General features: G+C 36.0%; 1 protein-coding gene across 2 annotated transcripts in view; it reads right to left on the reverse strand.

Moving 5' to 3' along the window:
* Positions 1-22,168, reverse strand: part of ARHGAP5 (Rho GTPase activating protein 5) — a 67,150-nt gene that overhangs the window by 24,476 nt on the left and 20,506 nt on the right. Inside the window, exon 2 of one of the 2 annotated variants that reach the window (XM_077772749.1) lies at positions 13,406-13,550. In XM_077772749.1, coding sequence (XP_077628875.1) covers positions 13,406-13,550 — 145 coding nt within the window. Of the gene's footprint in view, positions 1-13,405; positions 13,554-22,168 lie in introns of both variants that reach the window. The other variant, XM_077772748.1, reaches the window with a different exon arrangement.

Below are 22,168 nucleotides of genomic sequence, written 5' to 3' on the forward strand. Positions count from 1 at the left end.
CCCATTAATACATACATATCCTATTAATAACGGGGACAACAGAGGAAATTTTATGAATGTTAAATTTCCTGAAGGTGATACTTATCTTGTGGTTATGTGGGGAAAATGTCCTAATTCTTGGGAGATACACACTAAAAGATTTAAGAGTGAAGTGTGATAATCTCTCATAACTTAATTAAACAATCTGACAGGAAAAAAAATGTGACAAAAGTAACTGGTGAATCTAGGTAAAAGGTATACAAATGCTTAACCATACTATCCTTGCAATATTTGTGAAGATTTAAATATGTTCCAAAATATGAGGGAAAACATAAAGACAAAATGGTTATTTAAAACAGAAATAATGCTTTAGGAGAACAAACTGACCAAGGAATTATAGGATTTCTTCAGATGTGCATTTATATATTTAAAGTGAAACATGATTTATGTTTAGCCATACCAATAAACCACTTGCAGGTCAAGGACAAAGTAGGCAGGGGGTTAATTTAAACAAAGCTGAGGTTTTGACAAGTGAATAACATGGTGGGGGCTGAGAAGTATGCAAGCAAACGAACTTAAAAATGGATTGACAAGGGCACCTGGGTGGCTCAGTCGGTTAAGCATCTGACTTAGGCTCAGGTCAAACCTCACGGTTTGTAGGTTCAAGCCCTGTGTCAGGCTCTGTGCTGACAGTTAGCTCAGGGCCTGGAGCCTGTTTCAGATTCTGTGTCTCCCTCTCTCTCTGACCCTCCCCTGCTCACGCTGTCTCTCTCTCTCTCTCAGAAATCAATAAAACATTAAAAAAAAATGGATTGAGAAATACTGGTAGGGCAAAGGAGGAGAGAAGACATAGGGTAACAATGTTTGTGAAAAAATGTTCAAGTGATGAAAACATGGGAGTTCTTCCATAGAGCAAGTAGGAATGCTGAAGTTTAAATAAAAAGGCTTTTATTTAATAAAGTTACATTTACTTTAGTAACAAAACAAAAACCTCATCCACCTCACCTCAATTATTTCACCCCTCACTGATATGTGGAATAAAACACAATTTTTAGACCAATATTGAGAGAATCTGATTGGCTAACAAAAAGCACAACTAAGCTACTAGCTCTGCCATGTCTTCCTGACTCACAGTGGATTTCCAAGCATTTCCTCCCCCCCCACCCCTTTTTTAAATCCTGCTTTAAAATGGTATCTTAATGAAATTTTTCTCTGGCTTTAAAAGTGTGCTATCTTCAGCATTTACTGAGGCATTCCTATTAGGGACTTTGCGATTTTTTTCCTTCATTTTATAGTTTTTCAATTTCCTGTTCTGTTCTCAGTACACCTCCTCCTACTGGTAATCTTATTTTGCCTTTCAAATTTGCCAAGGATGTGGACAAATTTGAACCCCTGTACTTCTTGTGGAAGTACTGCTTGTGGAAATGTAAAATGGTTGAATCCACTGTAGAAAATAATTCGACAGTTCTGCAAAATTATAAACATAGAATTACCACAGGACTCAGCATTCCACTCCTGGGTATGTACCCCAAGTAACTGAAAACAGGTACTCAAACAAATGTTTGTATATGAATATTTACAGAAGTGGTGTTTATAAATGCCAAATGGTGGAACAAACTAAATGTCTACCAACTTATTAATGAGAAAACAAAATGTAGTGTATCCATGCAATGAGAAATGCTACACTACAAATGAACACTATGCAAAGTGACAGAAGACAAAAAGTCACATATTGTATGACGCCATTTATATGAAATATTCAGAAAAAGTCAATCCATAAAGACAGAATGCAGGTAGGCAGATGCCAGCCTGGGCCCAGGGAAGAATAGGGAAAGGAGTAACTACTTTATGGGTATAGTTTCCTTTAGGGTGATAAAAGTCTTTTAACACTAGATACAGTGGTAGTTGCACAACACTGTACATGTACTACATGTCATTGAACTGTATATTTTTACATGGTTAATTTTGTATCATATGAATTTTACCTCAATAAAAATGTTTTAAAAAGTATCATTCTAAGTTGCCTGACTTTATATCCAATGCTAATAACGATGCTTCTTTATTAAAATTTTTCTTCTCTCTTGTGTTTTAGACCTCTACTCTTTTGCACAGCCTATCTGCACTAAACTTCTTCTTACTCTATATGTTTACCCTGAATTCCATAGCTTACATATAACTTACATTAATATCTATACAATGACAGTTACCAAAATCTTAAGATTAAACCATTTTCCAAAGATCCATAGCCACACAGCCAATGGAGTCCTGGGGCTTTTATACAGATTACCCAGAAGCACTTGGAAGATTTAACATGTACATAATATGAATTCATTATCAAAATGTCATTTCTATTTTTCATCCTACAATTTCTGTTTTCATTAATGGTATACCTGGCAGTTGCCCTACCAGCAATATGAGGGGCATTTTCGAGTTACCTTTCAACCTCATTATCCGGTTTATAATACTAATTCCTGAGAGAAGTCTATCATTCCCTTTCTTTTTAATCTCACTACTCCACATTACTTTCACTCATACTTCAAGGGTCATTTCCCAACTATTATACACAACTTATTATAAGTACTATTATAAAAACTTCTATAGAAACATCTGATTCCACCATGAAGGACTTAACTGCTATGTAAACTGCTCTACTATATTAAAGAACTAAAAACTAGAAACCTTACATAAAACAAGTTGTCAGACATTGAGCCACAGGTAGTTTAAAACTGACCTATGCAGGAAAAACAGCAAATAAGTTAAACTGTCTGAATAACCCAATTTAGTGCCTGGAAAATGCTTTTAGATAATATACAGAAAGGTACAATGATCTACCAGAGTTGAGAACATGGGAGACAGGAGTTCAAATAGGATGAAAAGGCCAAAATTAGAGGGGTACAATACCAAAAAAGGTGAGATAGAGAAAGACCCTCAGAGATGTGCAGAAAAGTCCTGGAATCTTTGGCTGAATACTCCAAATTTAGGAAAGGAAACTCGCTGGGGCAGAGAATAACTGTTCAAGTTCTACCTCAAAAGACCTTTAATATACTGGGCATTGAGTCAAGTTCTCACCTTATTGTAGATCTAAATAAACAATAGAATAAAAGCTGCTCTGGGTCCACCAAAATAAACTCACATATATAAGCCTAGAATTATCAAACTGATTCACAAATACTTAACACATGACAAAACAAATTAAACACTCTAAAAAGAACACTTAGAAAACTCACCACCCAATAATGTAAAATTCAAAGTATCTGACATCAAATCAAAACCACCAAAGAACAGTTACTCATAATCAGGAAAAAAATCAACAGAAACAAAAATAGATCCAGAAATGAAATATGGCAGAGTAGTAAAACAAAGACCTTAAAACAACTATTATAAATTTAAAAAAAAACACAAACACTACTTTTAATGTTTATTTGAGAGAGAGAATGAAGGGGGGGGAGAGACAGAGAGAGAGAGAATGAAGGGGGGGGAGAGACAGAGAGAGAGAAAGAGAGAGAGAGAGAAACAGAGCACTAACAGGGGAGGGGCAGAGAGAGAAAGGGAAACAGAGAACCTGAACCAGGTTCCAGGCCCTGACATAGGGCTCGAACTCACAAACTGTGAGATCATTACCTGAGCTTAAGTTGGAGGCTTAATTGGTTGAGCCACCCAAGTATCTTTAAAATTTTTTAAATGTTTATTTATTTTTGAGAGAGAGAGAGAGCGTGAGCTGGGAAGGGGCAGAGAGAGAGGCCGCAGAATCTGAAACAGGCTCCAGGCTCTGAGCTGTCAGCACAGCTGAAGCAGTTTCCAGGCCCTGACAAAGGGCTTCGAACCCATGAACCGTGAGATCATGACCTGAGTTGAAGTCATACGCCCAACCAACTGAGCCACCCAGGTGCCTCCCTAAAATTTTTAAGTACACTCAAAGATGTAAAAAAAAAAAACAAAAAACAAAAAAAAACCACCAACAAGATGGGTATAAAAATGACACATAGTAAAAAGAGATGTATATGGAATTTCCAGATTTGACTATATAGGAAAAAAAATCAAAGAACTAGAAGACATAGCAATAGTCTTATAGATATAGACATAGATACACAGTCTAATGAAACACAGAAAGAAAAAAATGCTTAACAAATTCCACAGCCTTAGTGAACTGTGGAATAATTTTAAGATGTTTAACATACATGTAGTTGAGAGTCTAGAGCAGAAGAAGGGGGAAAAAGAAAACAACAAAAGATATTTCAAGAAAGACTGGCCTAAAATTTTACAAATTTGAAAATTACAAACTAAGAAGACCCAAGAAGGTCCAGGAACCTCAAGTAGAAGTATTTTTTTAAAGCACACATTAAGGAACATTTTAAATAAAATTGTTAAAAGAAAAAAAAAAAGAATAACCTTAAAAGCATCTGTGAGTTGAAGGAGAAAGGAGAACACATTACACACAGAGGAACACAGAAAACAGCGAAGTGTCAGATAGCATTAAAAAGACAATGAACAGTCTTTTAAAAGCTGAATGAAAAGAAAAAAAATCCTTTAGCTTATAACTATATACCTAGGAGAACAAAATGGGAGGACTCAATATTTCTTGATTTCAATACTTACTACAAAGCTATAGCAATGAAAACAGAGAGGTACCAGCATATATGGATAATCATATAGATAACTATAAGGAGAAGCCCAGAAATACTCATATTTATGGTCAACTGATTTTCAAAAAGAATGCCAAGGAAATCCAATAAATGGTGCTTGGATAATGGAGCTCTAAGTGCCAAAGAATCAAGACAGAACCTTTTCTTTTACCAGACAAAAATAAATTCAAAATGGATCAGACCGGGGCGACTGGGTGGCTTAGTCGGTTAAGCGACCCACTTTCGCTTAGGTCATGATCTTGCGGTTCGTGGGTTTGAGCCCCGCATCGGGCTCTGTGCTGACNCCAACCCAAAATGGATCAGACCTCAATGTTAAGAGCAAGAGCAACATAAAATTCTTGGAATACACATAATTCTTAAAATATACATAAAATATACATAAAAATCTTTGTGATCTTGAACTGAGCAAAGCCTTTTTAGACATGATACCATGATACCATTAACAGTGACAAAACCTTAAAAACTGAGTTTCACATCATGGGACACCTGGGTGGCTCAGTGGGTCAAACACCCAACTTCAGCTCAGGCCATGATCTTGTGGTTTAAGTTCAAGCTGCTCCTATGGCTCACTGCGTCAGTAGACGGCTGGCTTTGGATCTTCTGTACCCTCTCTCTGCCCCTCCCGTGCCTGAGTTCTCTCAAAAATAAACATTTTGTTTTTATTTTTTTAAATGTACTTATTTATTTTGAGAGAGAAGCTCAAGCACGGGAGGGATAGAGAGAGAGAGGCAGACAAAGGATCTGAGGCAGGCTCTACGCTGACAGCAGAGAGCCTGTTGAGGGGTTCAAACTCACAAACCACGAGATCATGGCCAGAGCTGAAGTCAAGACGCTCAAATGAAAGAGCTACTGCAGGTGCCCTTAAGCAAATATTTAAAAAAAAAAATAATTGGGCTTCATCAAAATTTCTGACTTTTGTGTTTTACAAGATACCATCAAGGAATGTTTTTTTGGGAAAATATTTTTTGCAACTCATACTTAAGGCAACTTGTATCAGAATATATAAAGTGTTCTTAAACTTAACAGTAAGATAAACAATTCTATTTAAGAATGGGCAAAAGATCTAAATAGATATTTCTCCAAAGATATGCAAATGGAAAATAAACACTTGAAAATATGCATAACATCATTCGTCATCAGGGAAATGCAAATGACAACCATATGAGATATCATTTCATATTTACGTGGTTATAATTTAAAAAAAGAGAAAAATATTAGCAAAGATATGGAGAAATTGGAACTCCTATACTGCTGGTGGGGATGTGAAATGATATAGCTACTTTGGACGAGAGTCTGGTAGCTTCTCAAAAAGTAAACACAGACCTACCATATTATCTAGCAAATCCACGCATAGGTATATAACTTAAGTGAAAAACATGCCCACACACAAACTTATACAGGAATGTTCACACCAGTAACATTCAGAATATATAAACAACCCAAATGTTTGCCAGTAGAAAATTATTACTAGATGCTAGAATATGTATGAGCCTTGAAAATGTTATACTAAAGAAGCCAGTCACAAAAAGACCAGTACACTTAAATCAGTAAGGGAAATTTAATGGTAGATGGGTATGGGCAAAAGGAAGTGATGGCTTAATGGGTATGTGGCTCCTTTTTAGGGTAGTGAAAATGTTCTAAAATAGGCTGCACTGATAGCTGCACAATTCTGTGTACTAAAATACCACTGGACTGTACATTGTATGTATGTATGTATTTATTTATAATGGTAAGTGGATGGACTGAAACATCAGAGATCACTTTTTAAATTAATTTTTAAAATATTTATTTACTTTTGAGAGAGAGTGTGCACTCTCTTGTGCGAGCAGGGGAAGGGCAGAGAGAGAGAGATAGAGAGACAAAGAGAGACAGAATCTGAAGCAGGCTCCAGGTTCTGAGCTGACAGCACAGAGCCCAATGTGGGTCTAGAACTCATGAACCGTGAGATCACGACTTGAGCCGAAGTAGGATGCTTAACCAACTAAGCCATACAGGCACCCCTGGACTGTATATTTTAAATGGATGAACTATAGAATATGTGAATTATATTTTAGTAAAGCTGTTACATAAAAAAAAATTTATACTGTAAATCTTTTCTTTCTTTTGAAAGAAAATATCTTTCAAAAATAACAGTAATTATCTCTTCAAAGCAAAAATTATAAATATGTACTATGATGTTTAAAACATACTGCAGAATTAAAGAGCAATGGAACACAATAGAAAATCCAGAAACCCACAATCATATGGTCAGTTAATCTTCAACAAAGCAGAAAAGAATATCCAATATGAAAAACAGTCTCTTCAACCAATGGAGCTGAGAAAACTGATCAGCTACATACCAAAGAATGAAACTGGACCATTTTTTCATACTATGCATAAAAATAAACCTGAAATGGATTAAAGATCTAAATGTGAGACCTGAAACCATAAAACTTCTAGAAGAGAGCACAGACAATAATAACATCTCTGACATCAGCTGTAGCAACATCTTTCTAGATATGTCTCCTGAGGCAAGAAAAATAAAAGCAAAAATTAGGACGTCATCAAAATAAAAAGCTCTAGACAGCAAAGGAAACAATCAACAAAACTAAAAGGCAACCTACAGAATGGGAGCAGTTATTTGTAAATGACCTATCCAATAAAGGGTTAGTATCTAAAATGTATGAAGAAGTTCTATAACTCAACACCCCAAAATACCAAATAATCCACTTAAAAAATGGGCGGAAAAAATGAACAGCCATTTCTCCAAAGAAGACATACAGAGGGCCAACAAACATATGAAAAGACGTTCATCATAACTTATCATCAGGGAAATCCAAATCAAAACTATAATGAGGTTATCACTTCACACCTGTGAGAATGGTGAAAATCAGTTAATACAAGAAAACAACAAGTGTTGGTGAGGATGTAGAGAAAAAGGAACCCTTGTGCCCTGTTGGTGGAAATGCAAAATGATCCGGCCAATCTAGAAAACAGTATGGAGGCTTCTTGAAAAGTTAAAAATGTAACTACCCTATAATCTAGTAACTGTACCGGGTACTTGACCCAAAAAATACAAAAACACAAATTCAAAGGGATACCTGCACTTGTATGTTTAGTGCAGCATTATCTACAATAGCCAAATTATGGAAGCAGTGCAAGTGTCCAGTGACAGATAATGAATGGATAAAGAAGTGGTATATATATACAATAGAATACTACTAAGTCATAATGAAATCTTGCCATTTGCAATGCATGGATGGTGCTAGAGAGCAAAATCCTAGCGAAAATAAATAGTTAGAGAAAGACAAATTCCATGATTTCACTCACAGGTAGAATTTAAGAAACAAAATAAACAAGCGAAGGAAAAAAGAGAGAGAAACCAAGAAACAGACACTAAGTTTGATTATTTATTCATTTTAAGACAGACAGAAAGAGCAGAAACAGGAGAGGACAGAGAGAGGGAGAATCGCAACCAGGCTCTGCACGGTCAACACAGGGCCGGACCTGGGGCTCAGACTCACGAAACTGGGAGATCATGATGTGAGCCAAAATCAAGAGTTGGACACTTAACCAACTGAGCCACCCAAGTGCCCCGAAACAGACTGGTCATTAAAGAAAAAAACTGAAGGTTACCGTAGGGGAAATAGGGGAAATACCGTGGGGGGGATGGGTGAAATAAGTGATGGGGATTAAGTACTGCACTGGTCATGAAGAGTGCTGGATGATTTATGGAATTGTTTAGTCACTATAGTGTACACCTGAAACTAATATAACACTGTAAATTAACTATACTGGAAATTTAAAAAAGAGAAAAAGACAAAATTATAGAATTAAAATGTACAACAATAGAACAGGGATCAGAAGGTTAAATATACTGTTAAACAAGGTTCTTAAATTATACATGATAGTGGTTTAATATTTGAAAATGGACTAGTACACCACTAAAAAGAACTAAGGTAGATAAAACTAATAACCCAAATTTGGGGTTAAAATAGAATTTTAAAAATACTCAATCCAAAAGATATCAGGCAAAGAAAAAAAAAAAGAAATAATCACACGGGACAAAAAGAAAACAAAAACAAGATGAGATATTTAGAACCAATTATATTGATAATTATATTAAAACCAATGATCTAATAAACACTCTGATAAAAACAAATGAACTGTCAAACCCAATAATACACTGCTTATAAAAACTAAATGTAAAGATTCAAACAGGCTAAAAGGATGGAAAAGATATACTACACAAACATTACTCAAGGAAAATACCACAGGGCTATGTTAATATTACACAAAGTAGATTTCAGAAGGAGTATTACAAAGCACAAAGAGAATGCTTTATATAATAGCTTAGTTCATAAAAAAGACATAATCCTAACTAAAAGAATTTCAAAACCCATGAAGCAAAACCTGAGAGAACTGAAAGGAGAGAGACCTATATAATCAAGATTGCAGATTTCAATAGAATTCTTTAAGTAATTAAAAAAACAAGTCAACAACAATCAGTAAGGATATCCAAGACGACCAGTGCTCTCAAAGAATGTGACCTCATAATTTGCATTTACAGAACCCTTCACCCCAAAACTTAATGAACATTCTGCTCAAGGTCCCACTGAACACAGACTATATTTTGGGTTATAAAGCAATCTCAAAAACTTACAGTGAAATCAAACGGTTTTCCAACTGCAATAAAATTAAACTAAAAATAAGTAACAGAAAAATACCTGGAAAATATTTAGATATAAAATACTTCTAAAATAACCAATGACTTATATCTAAAAAAAAACAAAAAAAAACAAAAGGAAAATTACAAAGTATTCCAAAATGAATGCAAATGTAAACATCAAAATCTGTGGCATGCAGTTGAAACAATGCTTAGAGGAAAATGTTTAACATTAAATATTATAGTAAAGAAGATTGGTCAAAATCATTAATCTAGGCTTCTACTTCTAGACACTTATAAAGAGCCAAATGAAAGCAGAAAATGGGAATTAAAAGCAGAATTCATGAATTAAAAAATAGACAAGACAGGAAAAAATCAATTAAACCAAAAGTTGACTCTGAAAAGATCAATATTGATAAACCCTCTAATAAGAGGGAAAAAAAGAATCAAATTAGTAATACAAAATCAAAAGATAACGCCATCACTACAGATGCTACGGGCATTAAAATATGGATAAGGAATTTTATAAACAACCTTCTGTCACCTTGGATGAAATGGACAAACTCCCTTGAAAGACACACACAAAAAAAACAATGCTTACTCAAGAAGAAATAAAAAATCCATACAGCTCTGTATCTATTTAAAAAATTTAATCCAGGGGTGCCTGGATTGCTCAGTTGGTTAAGTAAGTGTCTGACTCTTGATTCCAGCTCAGGCCATGATCTCATCATGACGTGACCATGAGTCAAGCCCCGTGTTGGGCTCTGCACTCAGAGTGTGGGGCCTGCTTGAAATTCCCTCTCTCCCTCCCCCAACTTGCACACATGTGTGATCTCTCTCAAAATAAATAAACATTAAAAAATTTTTTTAATCCACAGTTAAAAACTTCTTCAGAAATAAAATTCCAGGTCCAAACAGTTTCTCTGGTGAATTATGCCAAATTTAAGAAAGAAATATTACCAATTTTGGACAAACTTTTAGGAAAACAGAGTCAAGTCTGTGATGTCAGTTTTACTACTCTGATATCAAAACCAGACAAAGACACTGCAAGAAAACCACAGACCAATATCCCTCAGGAAGCAGAAATCTTTAACACCACTTTAGCAAACTAACTCCAGTGATACATAAAAAAGACAAAATATTATAACCAAGTGGTGTTTATCTCAAGGAGCAAGTTTAGTTTAACTTTTGGAGATCGATTAATATAATTTACCATATAAAATGATTTTTAAAAGAACCATAAGATCACCTCAACAAATGAAGAAAAATCACAACAAAATCAATATCCATTTTGGATATAAGGAAACAAGAAAAGAAGGGAATTTCTAAACCTGATAAAGAGCATCTATGAAAAACCCAACAGCTAACACCATACTTAATGATAAAATGCTGGATGCTTTTTGGGGTGATGAAAATGTTCTGTACCTTGACTGTGGTGATGCTTAAATGACTACAGAGTTATCAAAACTATTTTATTAAAACTGGTGAATTTTATTTTATCAATAAAGCTGAATTTTAAAACTACCTATAATAGCTTCTTCAAGGTTGTTTAAAAAGTTTAGTTCTTTAAGTCAGACTGTTTGTTGATTGTAACAATAAAAGTACTGCTCATTTACATCACTATGCCTAAGGAACTACAAACAATAAAGTTCAACTTTTAGGGGCACGTGAGTGACTCAGTCAGCTGAGCGTCTGACTCGGCTCAGGTCATGATCTCATGGTTCATGGGTTCAAGCCCTGCCGCCAGGCTGTGCTGACAGCTCAGAGCCTGGAGCCTGCTTCAGATTCTGCGTCTCCCTCTCTCTATGCCCCTCCCCCACTCGCCCATGGACGTGTGCGCTCTCTCAAAAATAAACGTTAAAAAATTTTCTTTAAAAAGTTCAACTTCTAAATAGTAAGTATCTGATATTTACATTACAAGTTAATCCTTCAACAGAAGGTGGTTATGCCACAGTGCATATTGAGAATTTGATACTGAATTCAAATAACTGAGAATTTCTGCTAAGACTGATCATCAGTAATGAGTAAAATCAATTATTATTACCACCACCACCACAAGAGAAGTGGGCTTTAATCTTCTATGTAACTATTCTTGTGATCTTGGTACCTCAGTATACTTCTTTTTATTTTTTTAATGTTTATTGCTTTAGGGAGAGAGAGAGCATGTGTGCAAAAGTGGGGGAGGAAGGAGGGGGGGTGGGGAGAGATGAAAAGAGAGGAGAGAGAGAGGAGAGAGAGGAGAGAGGAGAGAGAGAGGAGAGAGAGGGGAGAGAGAGAGAGAGAGAATCCCAAGCAGGCTCCACAGTGTCAGCACAGAACCCAACAAGGGGCTGGAGGTCATAAACCTGTGAGATCAGGACCTGAGTTGAAACCAAGAGTCTGACACTCAGAAGACTGAGCCACCCAGGAGCCCCACCCCAGTATACATCTAAAAAAACACTTAAATATATAAATTATCTGTCAGTTAAATGAAATAATGCAAATTATGCTAAAAATTGGGATAGAATTTCACTTTATCTTACACTTGGAACTCATACATTTTCCTCAAACCAAATCATTCAATTATCATGAAGATATTAAAGATGTGGGAATTTTTAATTATAAAAATAAATGTACAAAATACTATTATTACTTTATTATTTTCTAATTACTAAAGAAAAATAGTTCCTAATTTCTCAGTCATTTCCATAAAGCCTAATTATATTACTAGAGCAAATGAAAAAATTTTAAGTTCAGAGCAGAAAGCTAACATTCTAAGAGGCTTTATATTTCTATAATACCAAAGATGGAGAGAAATATAGACAATATATTTGGCTAAAACTACACACTGTTGAAGGAAAATACAAATGATTAAGAGTATATACAAATGTAGGCTCTATAAATTAACACTTATTAATGGAAGGGAGAAGATACAGGATATTTCAACTCTAACATTAGTGGGTAACAGTTAATGCCCCATATTCTACTTCTTTTTTAAAACAGAAAGTCAATATTTCTCATCAAATAGGCAATCCAATTAGTATGGAACTTAGTTAATAATCAAACTAAAAAGGCTAAAACATACACTCAAGTAAAAATGAGGCTGACATTTTAGACAGGACAGACATCCTAGTTTTGTCTTTAAACAATGCTTATTTATCAAAGATCATTAAGAACAAAGCTAAGATGGAATTAGTTCATGTTTCAAGCCATTCAATTTTGTACTCCAGTCAATTACTAAGGTTTCATGATAAACGTGTTAATATTCTACCTTTATTCCTCAACTTTAGGCTAGTCCAATCCCTCAGATAATAGTTTACACTGGGCAAAGTAATCGTAACATAGGCTTGTTTTTAAAATAGCGAGGATATAAAAAAACCAAAAACAAAAAACAAAAGAAAATAAAATAGCAAGGATATCTGCACACTCGTTTAAAAATACAACATATAGGGGCGCCTGGGTGGCTCAGTCGGTTGAGCATCTGACTTCAGCTCAAGACTTGATCTCCACAGTTCCTCCTGAGTTCAAGCCCTGCATTGGGCTCCCTGTCAGTGCAGAGCCTACTTTATATCTTCTGTCCCCCTCTCTCCCTGTCCCTCCCCCACTTCCATTCTCCCTCCCTCCCTCCAAAACAAAACATTTAAAAAAAAAAAAAGCATACAAATCACACAGAGCTAGTGTGTTAGCAAATAAAATGGTAACATCTCAAATCAGCAACCTTTCATACATTTATAAATATTGCTAAAATTTAAAACAAATATTCATATGTAAAATGTGTAATAAAAATAGTACAAGACTTAAAAAAATATTCAAAACTTTCAAAGTATCTGTTTAAATTGTAACTATGATTAAATGGTAGCATAATTTAATAATCAAATTATTCTAAATTCCAGGATAAGAGTTGAACATTTTAGCATTCAACTTACCCATTTAGTAAAGAGAAGTCCAACAAAAGCATTAATGGCTAAGAACAAAGTTTTCTGCAAATATCAGATAGCTATATCTAGAGTTAACACTCAAGACAATCAATCCTAATGAGAACTATACATCTCTGTTTCAAAACTTAACTTTTATGAATCATGAACATTCGACAAACTGTCAGTATAGTAAAAGTGAAATTTTAAATTAAATCTCTTGCAAATGACATCTTCTATCCTACCTGTATCTTCAATAAATTCCACACATTTTTCAACAAATAGTGGTATGGGCTTCTCAGCTGTAACCAGATCCTGGAGGGGCATCCCAAAGTAATTACTTTCCCAATTTCTACGTGTTGGTGGATTGAAGTTCTTAGTTTTCTTTTTCTGCTATAAGAAAACATATTCAAGTTAAAACTATTAAAATTAATTTCCTTCAAAATAGCATGAGTACCAAGCAATGTAAATACACATTTTGTATCAAAAGAAGTATTTAAAAGCCACATCCAATCTAAATGACCATCATTATGGGACTCAAATTCTGCTAGAAGTTTCAACTTGAGTAATGGGAAGAGACAAAAGTGAACCAAGGAAAAATGACTAGAAAAAATGTTCCCTTTGGAAAGAACAACTGGATAGGTAGGAAAATTAGAAAAGATCATTTTTCAATGCCAGCTCAAAGGTAAAGCTCTGAAAGTAAGCAATGCTCAATTCAGTTCAGATGTGGTCTCCTAATTCTAGTTGGTCTTTAGGGCAGGTCCAAGCAAGTTTTTTGTATATAGGTATATTTATAAGAATATAACATAACTTTAATAATTGATACAATGAAGCAAATGTAACTTCATGAAATTTAGTCCCATCATTTGTCCTTTCTTATTTTCTCATTTTCTTCCTATCTACTGACTCCTTCTTAAATGTTAAGATAGTTTTCTTAAGTAACTGATAAAACATTTTCATAGTAGTAAAAACAGAAAGAATACTGAATTTCAGAGTTTAACTTCAAAACAGCACTGGGAGAAAATGGGTTCTTAACCAGGGAGTGAACATCGAAAAATCCTAAGGAGGGTTAGAATTCAATTGGTGAGGAGATTCTGAGTCAGTTTTCCTGGAGTAGGACACCATAGGCATTTGCAAAGATAATTCCATTATGCATCCCCCACTGAGAATCTCTAAAATATAGGAAGAGGAGTAAATTTTCAGAAATTCAGAGATGTCAGAGCATTTTTATTGACAGCCCTTGTTCCCTTTTTACTTTACCTACAAACTTTTATTTCTCTGATAAATATCAGAGACAAATCAAATGTGTCATAAGTATCATTACAGACTTGTTAATAGGATAAAAATATAACATTTCTTTTAAAAAAATTTTTTAATGTTTATTTATTTTTGAGAGACAGCATGCAACCAGGGGAGGGGCAGAGAGAGGGAGACATAGAATTGGAAGCAGGCTCCAGGCTCTGAGCTGTCAGCACAGAGCCCGATGCAGGGCTTGAACCCACGAACCATGAGATCATGACCTGAGCCAAAGTCAGACGCTCAACCGGCTGAGTCACCCAGGCTCCCCCAAAACATAACATTTCTTATCAGAAAAGAGGGGAATGGCAGAGGTAGGACAGGGAAAGCTTTCTATCCCTAAAGCAATACTCCTCATCTTAATTTCCCATTCTTCTTGGAGAAGTCTCTCCTTTGGATGCATGCCCCAGTGTATTCTTCCAAGTCTCTGGCTATCCTGAATAATTAACTAAGTCCCTTCTTCATTTCAATTTCAGGCTGCTCCACCTAGCAAACTTCAGAACTCATGAAATCCAATTTCTAAATCCTCATGTACTATATCTTAATGGTGATATGGATTAAATAAAACCCTGGTGTGTACAAATCATATACAATAGGGGCGCCTGGGTGGCTTAGTCGGTTGAGCATCCGACTTTCGCTTAGGTCATGATCTCGCGGTTCGTGGGTTTGAGCCCCGTGTCGGGCTCTGTGCTGACTGCCAGCTCAGAGCCTGGAGCCTGTTTCAGAGTCTGTGACTCCCTCTCTATCTGACCCTCCCCTGCTCACGCTGTCTCTCTCTCTCTCTCTCCCCTAGAAATAAATAAAACATTAAAAAAAAAAAAACAAATCATATACAATATAATGTAACTAGGTGTCTAGGATGTTGCCAACAAAGCACTGGAGTGTTTGATCTGGCTCAAGACCTCAACCCACCCACTAGTGTAGTGTAGTAATCCTTACTCCTTAAATAATCCTTCCACTACCACCACCACCAAAGCAGAATAAAATGCAAGGAAGTGGAAATGAAGACACTCTAATTTCAAAACTGAGATAGGATAGTGGCGGAGTCCTCTTTCTCAGGACCATTAAGGCACTTTCTAGCCTCCAAAATACCAACTGCAAAATGTGATTAGAAAACTGGAAACTGAGACAAAAACAAATGTATTTTGTTTAAAGAGATAATACAGTGATGAAAAAGATTACACTTAGGTAGATTAATGAAAATAGCAATGCTTAGCTATGGCAGGAGCAACAGGAATAAAGTGATAAAAAGATCTTAATAGATCTCTGTCACCTAAAGAAAAGAGTTACAAGAAAAGTAAGTTAGTTGGTACTAAACGTTCCAGTCAACTCTTAAGAAATCCTCTTTTTAATACTGCCCTTTAGGAATCAATCTAAACTTTCAGATGACTCTAAAACTATTCCACCCCTTATACTTGGGATCATGGGAAAGGAAGAAAAAATGGAAGTGTAAATTTGTCTAATAAGCACTGAATACTTGACTGAAATTGGGAGGGTGAAGACAGGAAGCAAAATAAGGTAGATTCTCTGGCTTACGCTTAGGGAACATCCCCCAAGGTCTATAAAATTGCAAGGGCAAATTACTGAATTCTGTAGTTACACCAAGATTCAGGGATAGTAATCGAAGGTAATGAAAGGCTAAATGTCTTATAGCATGGAATTTCTGGCAAACTCTAAAGGGATAATTTACTAACACAAAACTGCCCTGACAGCTCAAGTTTTAATTTACATACATTAGGAGGAAAAAAGCATAAAATGTTCTGTGATTTTACTAATTTTTCTACTAACTGACATGGATATAAAAGAAAACTCTATGCAGAAAAAGTTTTGGATTGAACATTCTTATATTAGCTTTTATGATGAATAAAAAATATATATAATTCCTTTTCTAACAGTGATAGTTCTTAATCATCAGAATTCAGGAGTTCTTTTAAAACATGTGAAGTCTGAAAAACCCTACATAATTCTGATATACACCCCTTGGTTAAGAGTTGCTGATTGACAGCTATAAATTTAAACCAATTCAAAATGAATTTTTTAAGTTAAACTAAGGTTAGATGATTACAATTTCTATAAAATGCTATGAAGATTCTCCAAAATGCAAGAAAAAGATGAAGAGTAGGCTAATTTTGCATAAATAAATTTGCTAATATATTTCCACAGCTACTGAAGAAGCGTGGTCAGAAATGGCAGCCCCCAATTAAATAATTACACCAGCAGGAAAACGCCTAACTTATGATAACCTAACTTTTGATTCATACTACAGTCACACATATCCTCCTTTCTGCATAAATGCAAATGTCCATCATCTTTTTTTCCTGGCCACTTAGGCAAATCTCGTGTCATGTCTGCTACAAATAAATATCCACAGTAAAATAAATATCCCATTCACAAATAATGTAAACAATATTAACAATTAAGTGTCCAGCAGATATTAAAAACCATCATTAGTATAAGAAAACAGAACCAGGAAAAGGTATATAAACAGTTCCTCCCAGTAGCTGTGCTCCCACTTCACTAAGATCAGCAACACAACAAAGGAGGGCATCTAAGCAACATCATCAAATAAATACTGTAATCAATAACACTTAAAAAACATAAACTTCAAATGCTTCATTTGTAACCAACCAACCAAGGAAAAGAAAAATAGCAAAAAGCAGTTGACTAGGCTTTCAAAGAACCCATCCAGGACACAAGAAAATCTGATCTTCTCTATTCTCTTAAATTTAAGATGGGATTCTTGGAAGGAAAAAAAAAATCAAGGAAATGAGACAAAAGGAAGCAAAACTGTAAATTAATGGAAGAAAAAACCCATTAAAGAAATGAAAACCTCTTTAGTAAAAGATTCAATTGAAAAGATCAGAAGTGAAAAACATCATCAGAGATCCCTTGTCTACTGTTATCACTCCTACGACACACTCCAAAAAACATTCTTGCTTCTTCTTCTTTTTTTTTTTTTTAAATGTTTATTTATTGAGAGAAAGAGAAAGAGCAGGTAAAGGGCAGAGAGAGGAGGGAGACACAGAATTCAAAACAGGCTCCAAGCTCTGAGCTGTCAGCATAGAGCTGGATGCTAGGCTTGAACCCATAAACTATGAGATCATGACCTGAGCCAAAGTGGGATGGCGGATGCCCAACCGACTGAGCTACTCAGGTGCCTGCCCCTTTTGCTTTCATTTTAAAAAGTCTCAATCGTCCTCTATTTGCCCCATAATGACACTCTTGCAGACAAATCCTGCAGAAGTCATATATATTAGAGGCCTCCAATTCCTCTCCTTTCACTCCCTCTTTTATGTACTCAAATTAGTCTATCACCCACCCTCATTACTCCACTAAATCTGCCCTTATCAAAGTCACCAGTGATCGTTTTGCAACAGTTCCCAACTCTAACCTACTTTGACCTTTCAGCAGTCACTCTCTTCCCTGGACTTTCAGACCACCTCTATGATCTCACTCACTTTCCCCTTATTGGTTTCCTCTGCTGGTCCCTCTTAGCCAGCCTTTTAATGCTGTGAATACCCCAGGCCTGATCATCTTTTTTTCTTAACATCTATACCTGCCCTCTTCATATTGTCATCCCACTGCTGATAACCCAAATAACTTCCAGCTCAGCTCTTTCTCCTGAACTCTGGACTCATTTGCAACACTGTATTGGACAACTTCACTTCAATTTCTAAGAAAGATATCCATCTCCATATGTGCAAATCTAGGGGCACCTGGATGGCTCAGTCAGTTAAGCGTCTGCCTTTGGCTCAGGTCACTATCTCATGGTTTAGAAGTCTGAGTCCCGATTTGGGGCTTTGCTATCAGCATAAAGCCTGCTTTGGACCTTCTGTACCCTGTTCTCTCTGCCCCTCCCCACCTGCATGTGCTCGCTCGCTCTCTCTCAAAAATAAACAAACATTAAAAAATTGTACAAAACTAAACTTCTGATGATTTCCTTAAAATGCTCCCCAACTGCAGCCTTAACCCTCAGATACCAACAATTCCAACCTTTCAGTAGCTCAGGCTAAAAATCTTCGGAGTTATCTTTGATTCCCTCTTTTTCTCTCATACTCTACTTCCAACTGTCAAGCAAATGTATTAGATATAGAACCTAGCTATTTCTTACAGCTATCATTTCATACATCTAGATTATTTGATCAACAGCTTCAATCCAATCCCCCTGGTTCTATCACCATCCCCGCAGACCATTCTCAGCAAAGCAGCCAGAATCATAGCAGCTCCACAAATAGCAGCCTATAAGGCCATATACAATCTGTATGCCTTGAACTCAGACTCTTTATACAGATTCATTTTCCTCTACTTTCTTCATCATTTACTCTCTTCTTCTAGCCATATGGCTTACTTGTTGTTTTAAAAGATCAGGTACACTCTTGACCTAGGACTTTTATACTGGCTGTTCCTTTTACCATCTCAATGATGCCTACATGTAACTACCCTATTAAAAACTGTAATTTTAATGCCTATCTTCTAGCTCCTGCCCAGTATTCCCAATCTCTTATACTGCTGTTTATACCCACAACACTATATACTTTACTCATGTATTGTCATATTATTATTATTTTATTTTTTGATGTCCCCCTGCTTCAATTTCAGCTCCACACAAGGGCAAGGGTTTTTTTTTTTTTTTTTACCAATAGTTTATTGTCAAATTAGTTTCCACATAACACTCAGTGCTCATCCCCACAAGTGTCCTCCTCCATGCCCATCCCCTCCTCCCCCCACATCCATCAGTCCTCAGTTTTTGTCAGCATTCAAGAGTCTCTCATGGTTTGCCTCTCTCCCTTTCCCCCACCATTTCCGCCCTTCTTCTCCCCCTTGTTCCTCCATCAAGTTCCTCCTAATCCTCCTATACGTGCAAACATATGATATTTGTCCTTCTCTGCCTGACTTATTTCGCTCAGCATAACACCCTCAAGGTCCATCCATGTTGCTACACATGGCCAGATTTCATTCTTTCTCATTGCCATGTAGTATTCCATGGTATAGATAAACCACATCTTCTTGATCCATTCATCTGTTGATGGACACTTAGGCTCTTTCCATGTTTTAGCTATTGTGGAGAGTGCTGCTATGAACATTGGGGTACATGTGCTCCTATGCCTCAGCATTTCTGTATCCCTTGGGTAAATTCCTAGCAGTGCTATTGCTGGGTCATAGGGGAGTTCTATTGTTAGTTTCCTGAGGAACCTCCACACTGTTTTCCAGAGGGGCTGTACCAGTTTACATTCCCACCAACAGTGTAGGAGGGTGAGTGGCAAGGGTTTTTATCTGCTCTGTTCATCAACATACTCCAAAGATCTAGAATACTGCCTGTAAAAAAGAGAAAAGTACAAAGGGATTTGAGATCTCTTGAACACAAATGTAGATTAAATTACATGATCTCATCACGTACTAAGAAAGATAAAAATAGGAATAAACCATCAAGTTACAGATAGATCATATTCAACTCCGTAAGCTTCAAAGAATCTTGAAAACATCCAGGCAGAAGAAATCAAGAACCAACAGTACAGGGAAAACAGGGCAGTTTTAAAGTTCTCAGGAAAACTAGGCAGTCAGAAGAGTCACCTATAGAAATGTTCAAGGGAAAAGGATTGTCAAGAATTCTTTATTTAGCTAGTATGCCAATTCAGATGTGTGTAACAACCAACTATAACCTTTCTTAAAGTTCTCAAATATATAATAATTAGTATTTAAATTATAGCACAAACTCCTAAAAAACTTTAAACACATGATGAACAGCACTGATATTAAAGAACTTATATGTGAAGAATTTATGCTATGGAAAAATGAACACTGTATATAGTTAAATACACAAAACTAATTCGAAGTTACAGTGGTATGGCTTTAACAACAAAACATCATCTACAATTTTGTGGCTAAAGCTACAAAATGTAAAAATAATTGGACAATAGGCCAGAACCAAAAGCAACATACCCTAAAAGGGGGAAAGATAAGAGTTCATGTAATTATGCTAATGCATGACAGAATATTAAGATAGACCATTAGAAAAGGTAAAAATGATAAAGTGAAATACAGATTCAATATATATTTAATTATAAAAATAAGTAGCACATGGGGCACCTGGGTGGCTCATTTGGTTAGGCTTCTGACTTCAGCTCTGGTCATGATCTCACAGTTTGTGGGTTCAGGCCACACTTCAGGCTCTGTGCTGACAGCTTGGAGCTTGGAGCCTGCTTTGGATTCTGGGTCTCCTCTCTCTCTGCCCCTCCCCCACCATGCTCGCTTGCACGCTCGCTCTCTTTCAAAAATAAATAGGTATTTAAAAAAAAGAAGTAGCACACTAACAGTTCCTTCATTTTTCTTTCTTATCCTTTTTTACCCCTACTAATGTAGAATAAAAAGAAACAAGAAAAAAGCAAACTGACACTTACAAAAATAAACATAAATTGAATCAGATCAGCTATAAAAGGTTCTCAGACTTGGTACAAAACTAAACCCAATTATACACATGCCATTAAACAAAGGGACTTCTAAAATTTGAAAATAAAAGGAAAGGAAATGACTTTCTTTTTTAAGAGCAATGTTAACACTGCAGTGGTCTTCAAAGCTAAATGCTCTGAACCATACAAAGAGTTAACACTAATTCTCTATCACTTCTCTCCTTTAACATTTGTCCCTCCTCAGGTCATTCTTCTGAACATATACTCTCTAATACCTGTCACTTTTATTTAAAAAAATTATTTTAATATTTATTTTTGACAGAGAGAGAGCGAGCATGCATGCATCTGGAAGTGACAAAGATGGAGAGAGAGATGGAAACAGGCACAGCACCTTCAGGACGGAGCTTGACTCAGGGCCCATGAAAAAAGTAAGATCATGACCTGAGCAGAAATCGAGTCAAGGCTTAGCTGACTGAGACACCCAGGTACCCCCAACTGTCATCTTTGAAAACGAACATGAAAACACTCCTTTGATCTCACACTGACCTCTAGCTATTACCCCAATTTTTGCTCCTTTTCTTTTTCTTGGCTTTTTAAATTACTTTATTTCTAGTTAACATACAGCATTATATATTAGTTTCAGGTGCCTTACTCCTTTTTACAGAAAAACATCTTGGAGATGCCATTTACATCTACTATTTATCACATCCCATTCACTCTCCAACCTTCCATCTGGTTTTCTCTTCCACTCTAACTGCCTGTCAAGATCAGATACTTCGATACTATCAAAAGAAAAAGAAAAATTTCTCTTCATCCTTCTTGAGCTCTAAGTAACATTCTTTCCTGACTACTTCCTCCTTACACACTTGCTCTCTTGGCTCCCATTTCACTACTGTTTGCTCAAAGGATTCCTTTTTCAGTTTCACCTGCCAACAACTCTTCCTGGTTTACTCAAACTCAGTTCTGAGCTCTCCATTCTTCTCTCACTACACTCTACCTGTAGGTGAATTCATCTAATCCCTAGTTTTAAATCCCTTTACATTCTGACAACTCTTCTTCTTAGTACCAGATTCATACACCTAACTTTTATAATTTCACTAGGATTCAACATAGATGTTTTAACATAAAACATGAAAAGCACAAAACAGACATCTTGGTTCCCTTTGGTCTGAACCTTTCACCCTAGTCTTCACTATCTCAGTAAATCTACCCAGTTGCTTAGACCACAAATCTTGGAGTCAATCTTGATTTTTGCCTTTTCCGTTACCCTCCATAGCAATTGCATATGAAGCCCTGCTGGCATGA

Source organism: Crocuta crocuta, unplaced genomic scaffold (assembly GCF_008692635.1).
Source record: "Crocuta crocuta isolate KB4526 unplaced genomic scaffold, BGI_CrCroc_1.0 scaffold116, whole genome shotgun sequence".
Classification (NCBI taxonomy): Eukaryota; Metazoa; Chordata; class Mammalia; order Carnivora; family Hyaenidae; genus Crocuta; species Crocuta crocuta.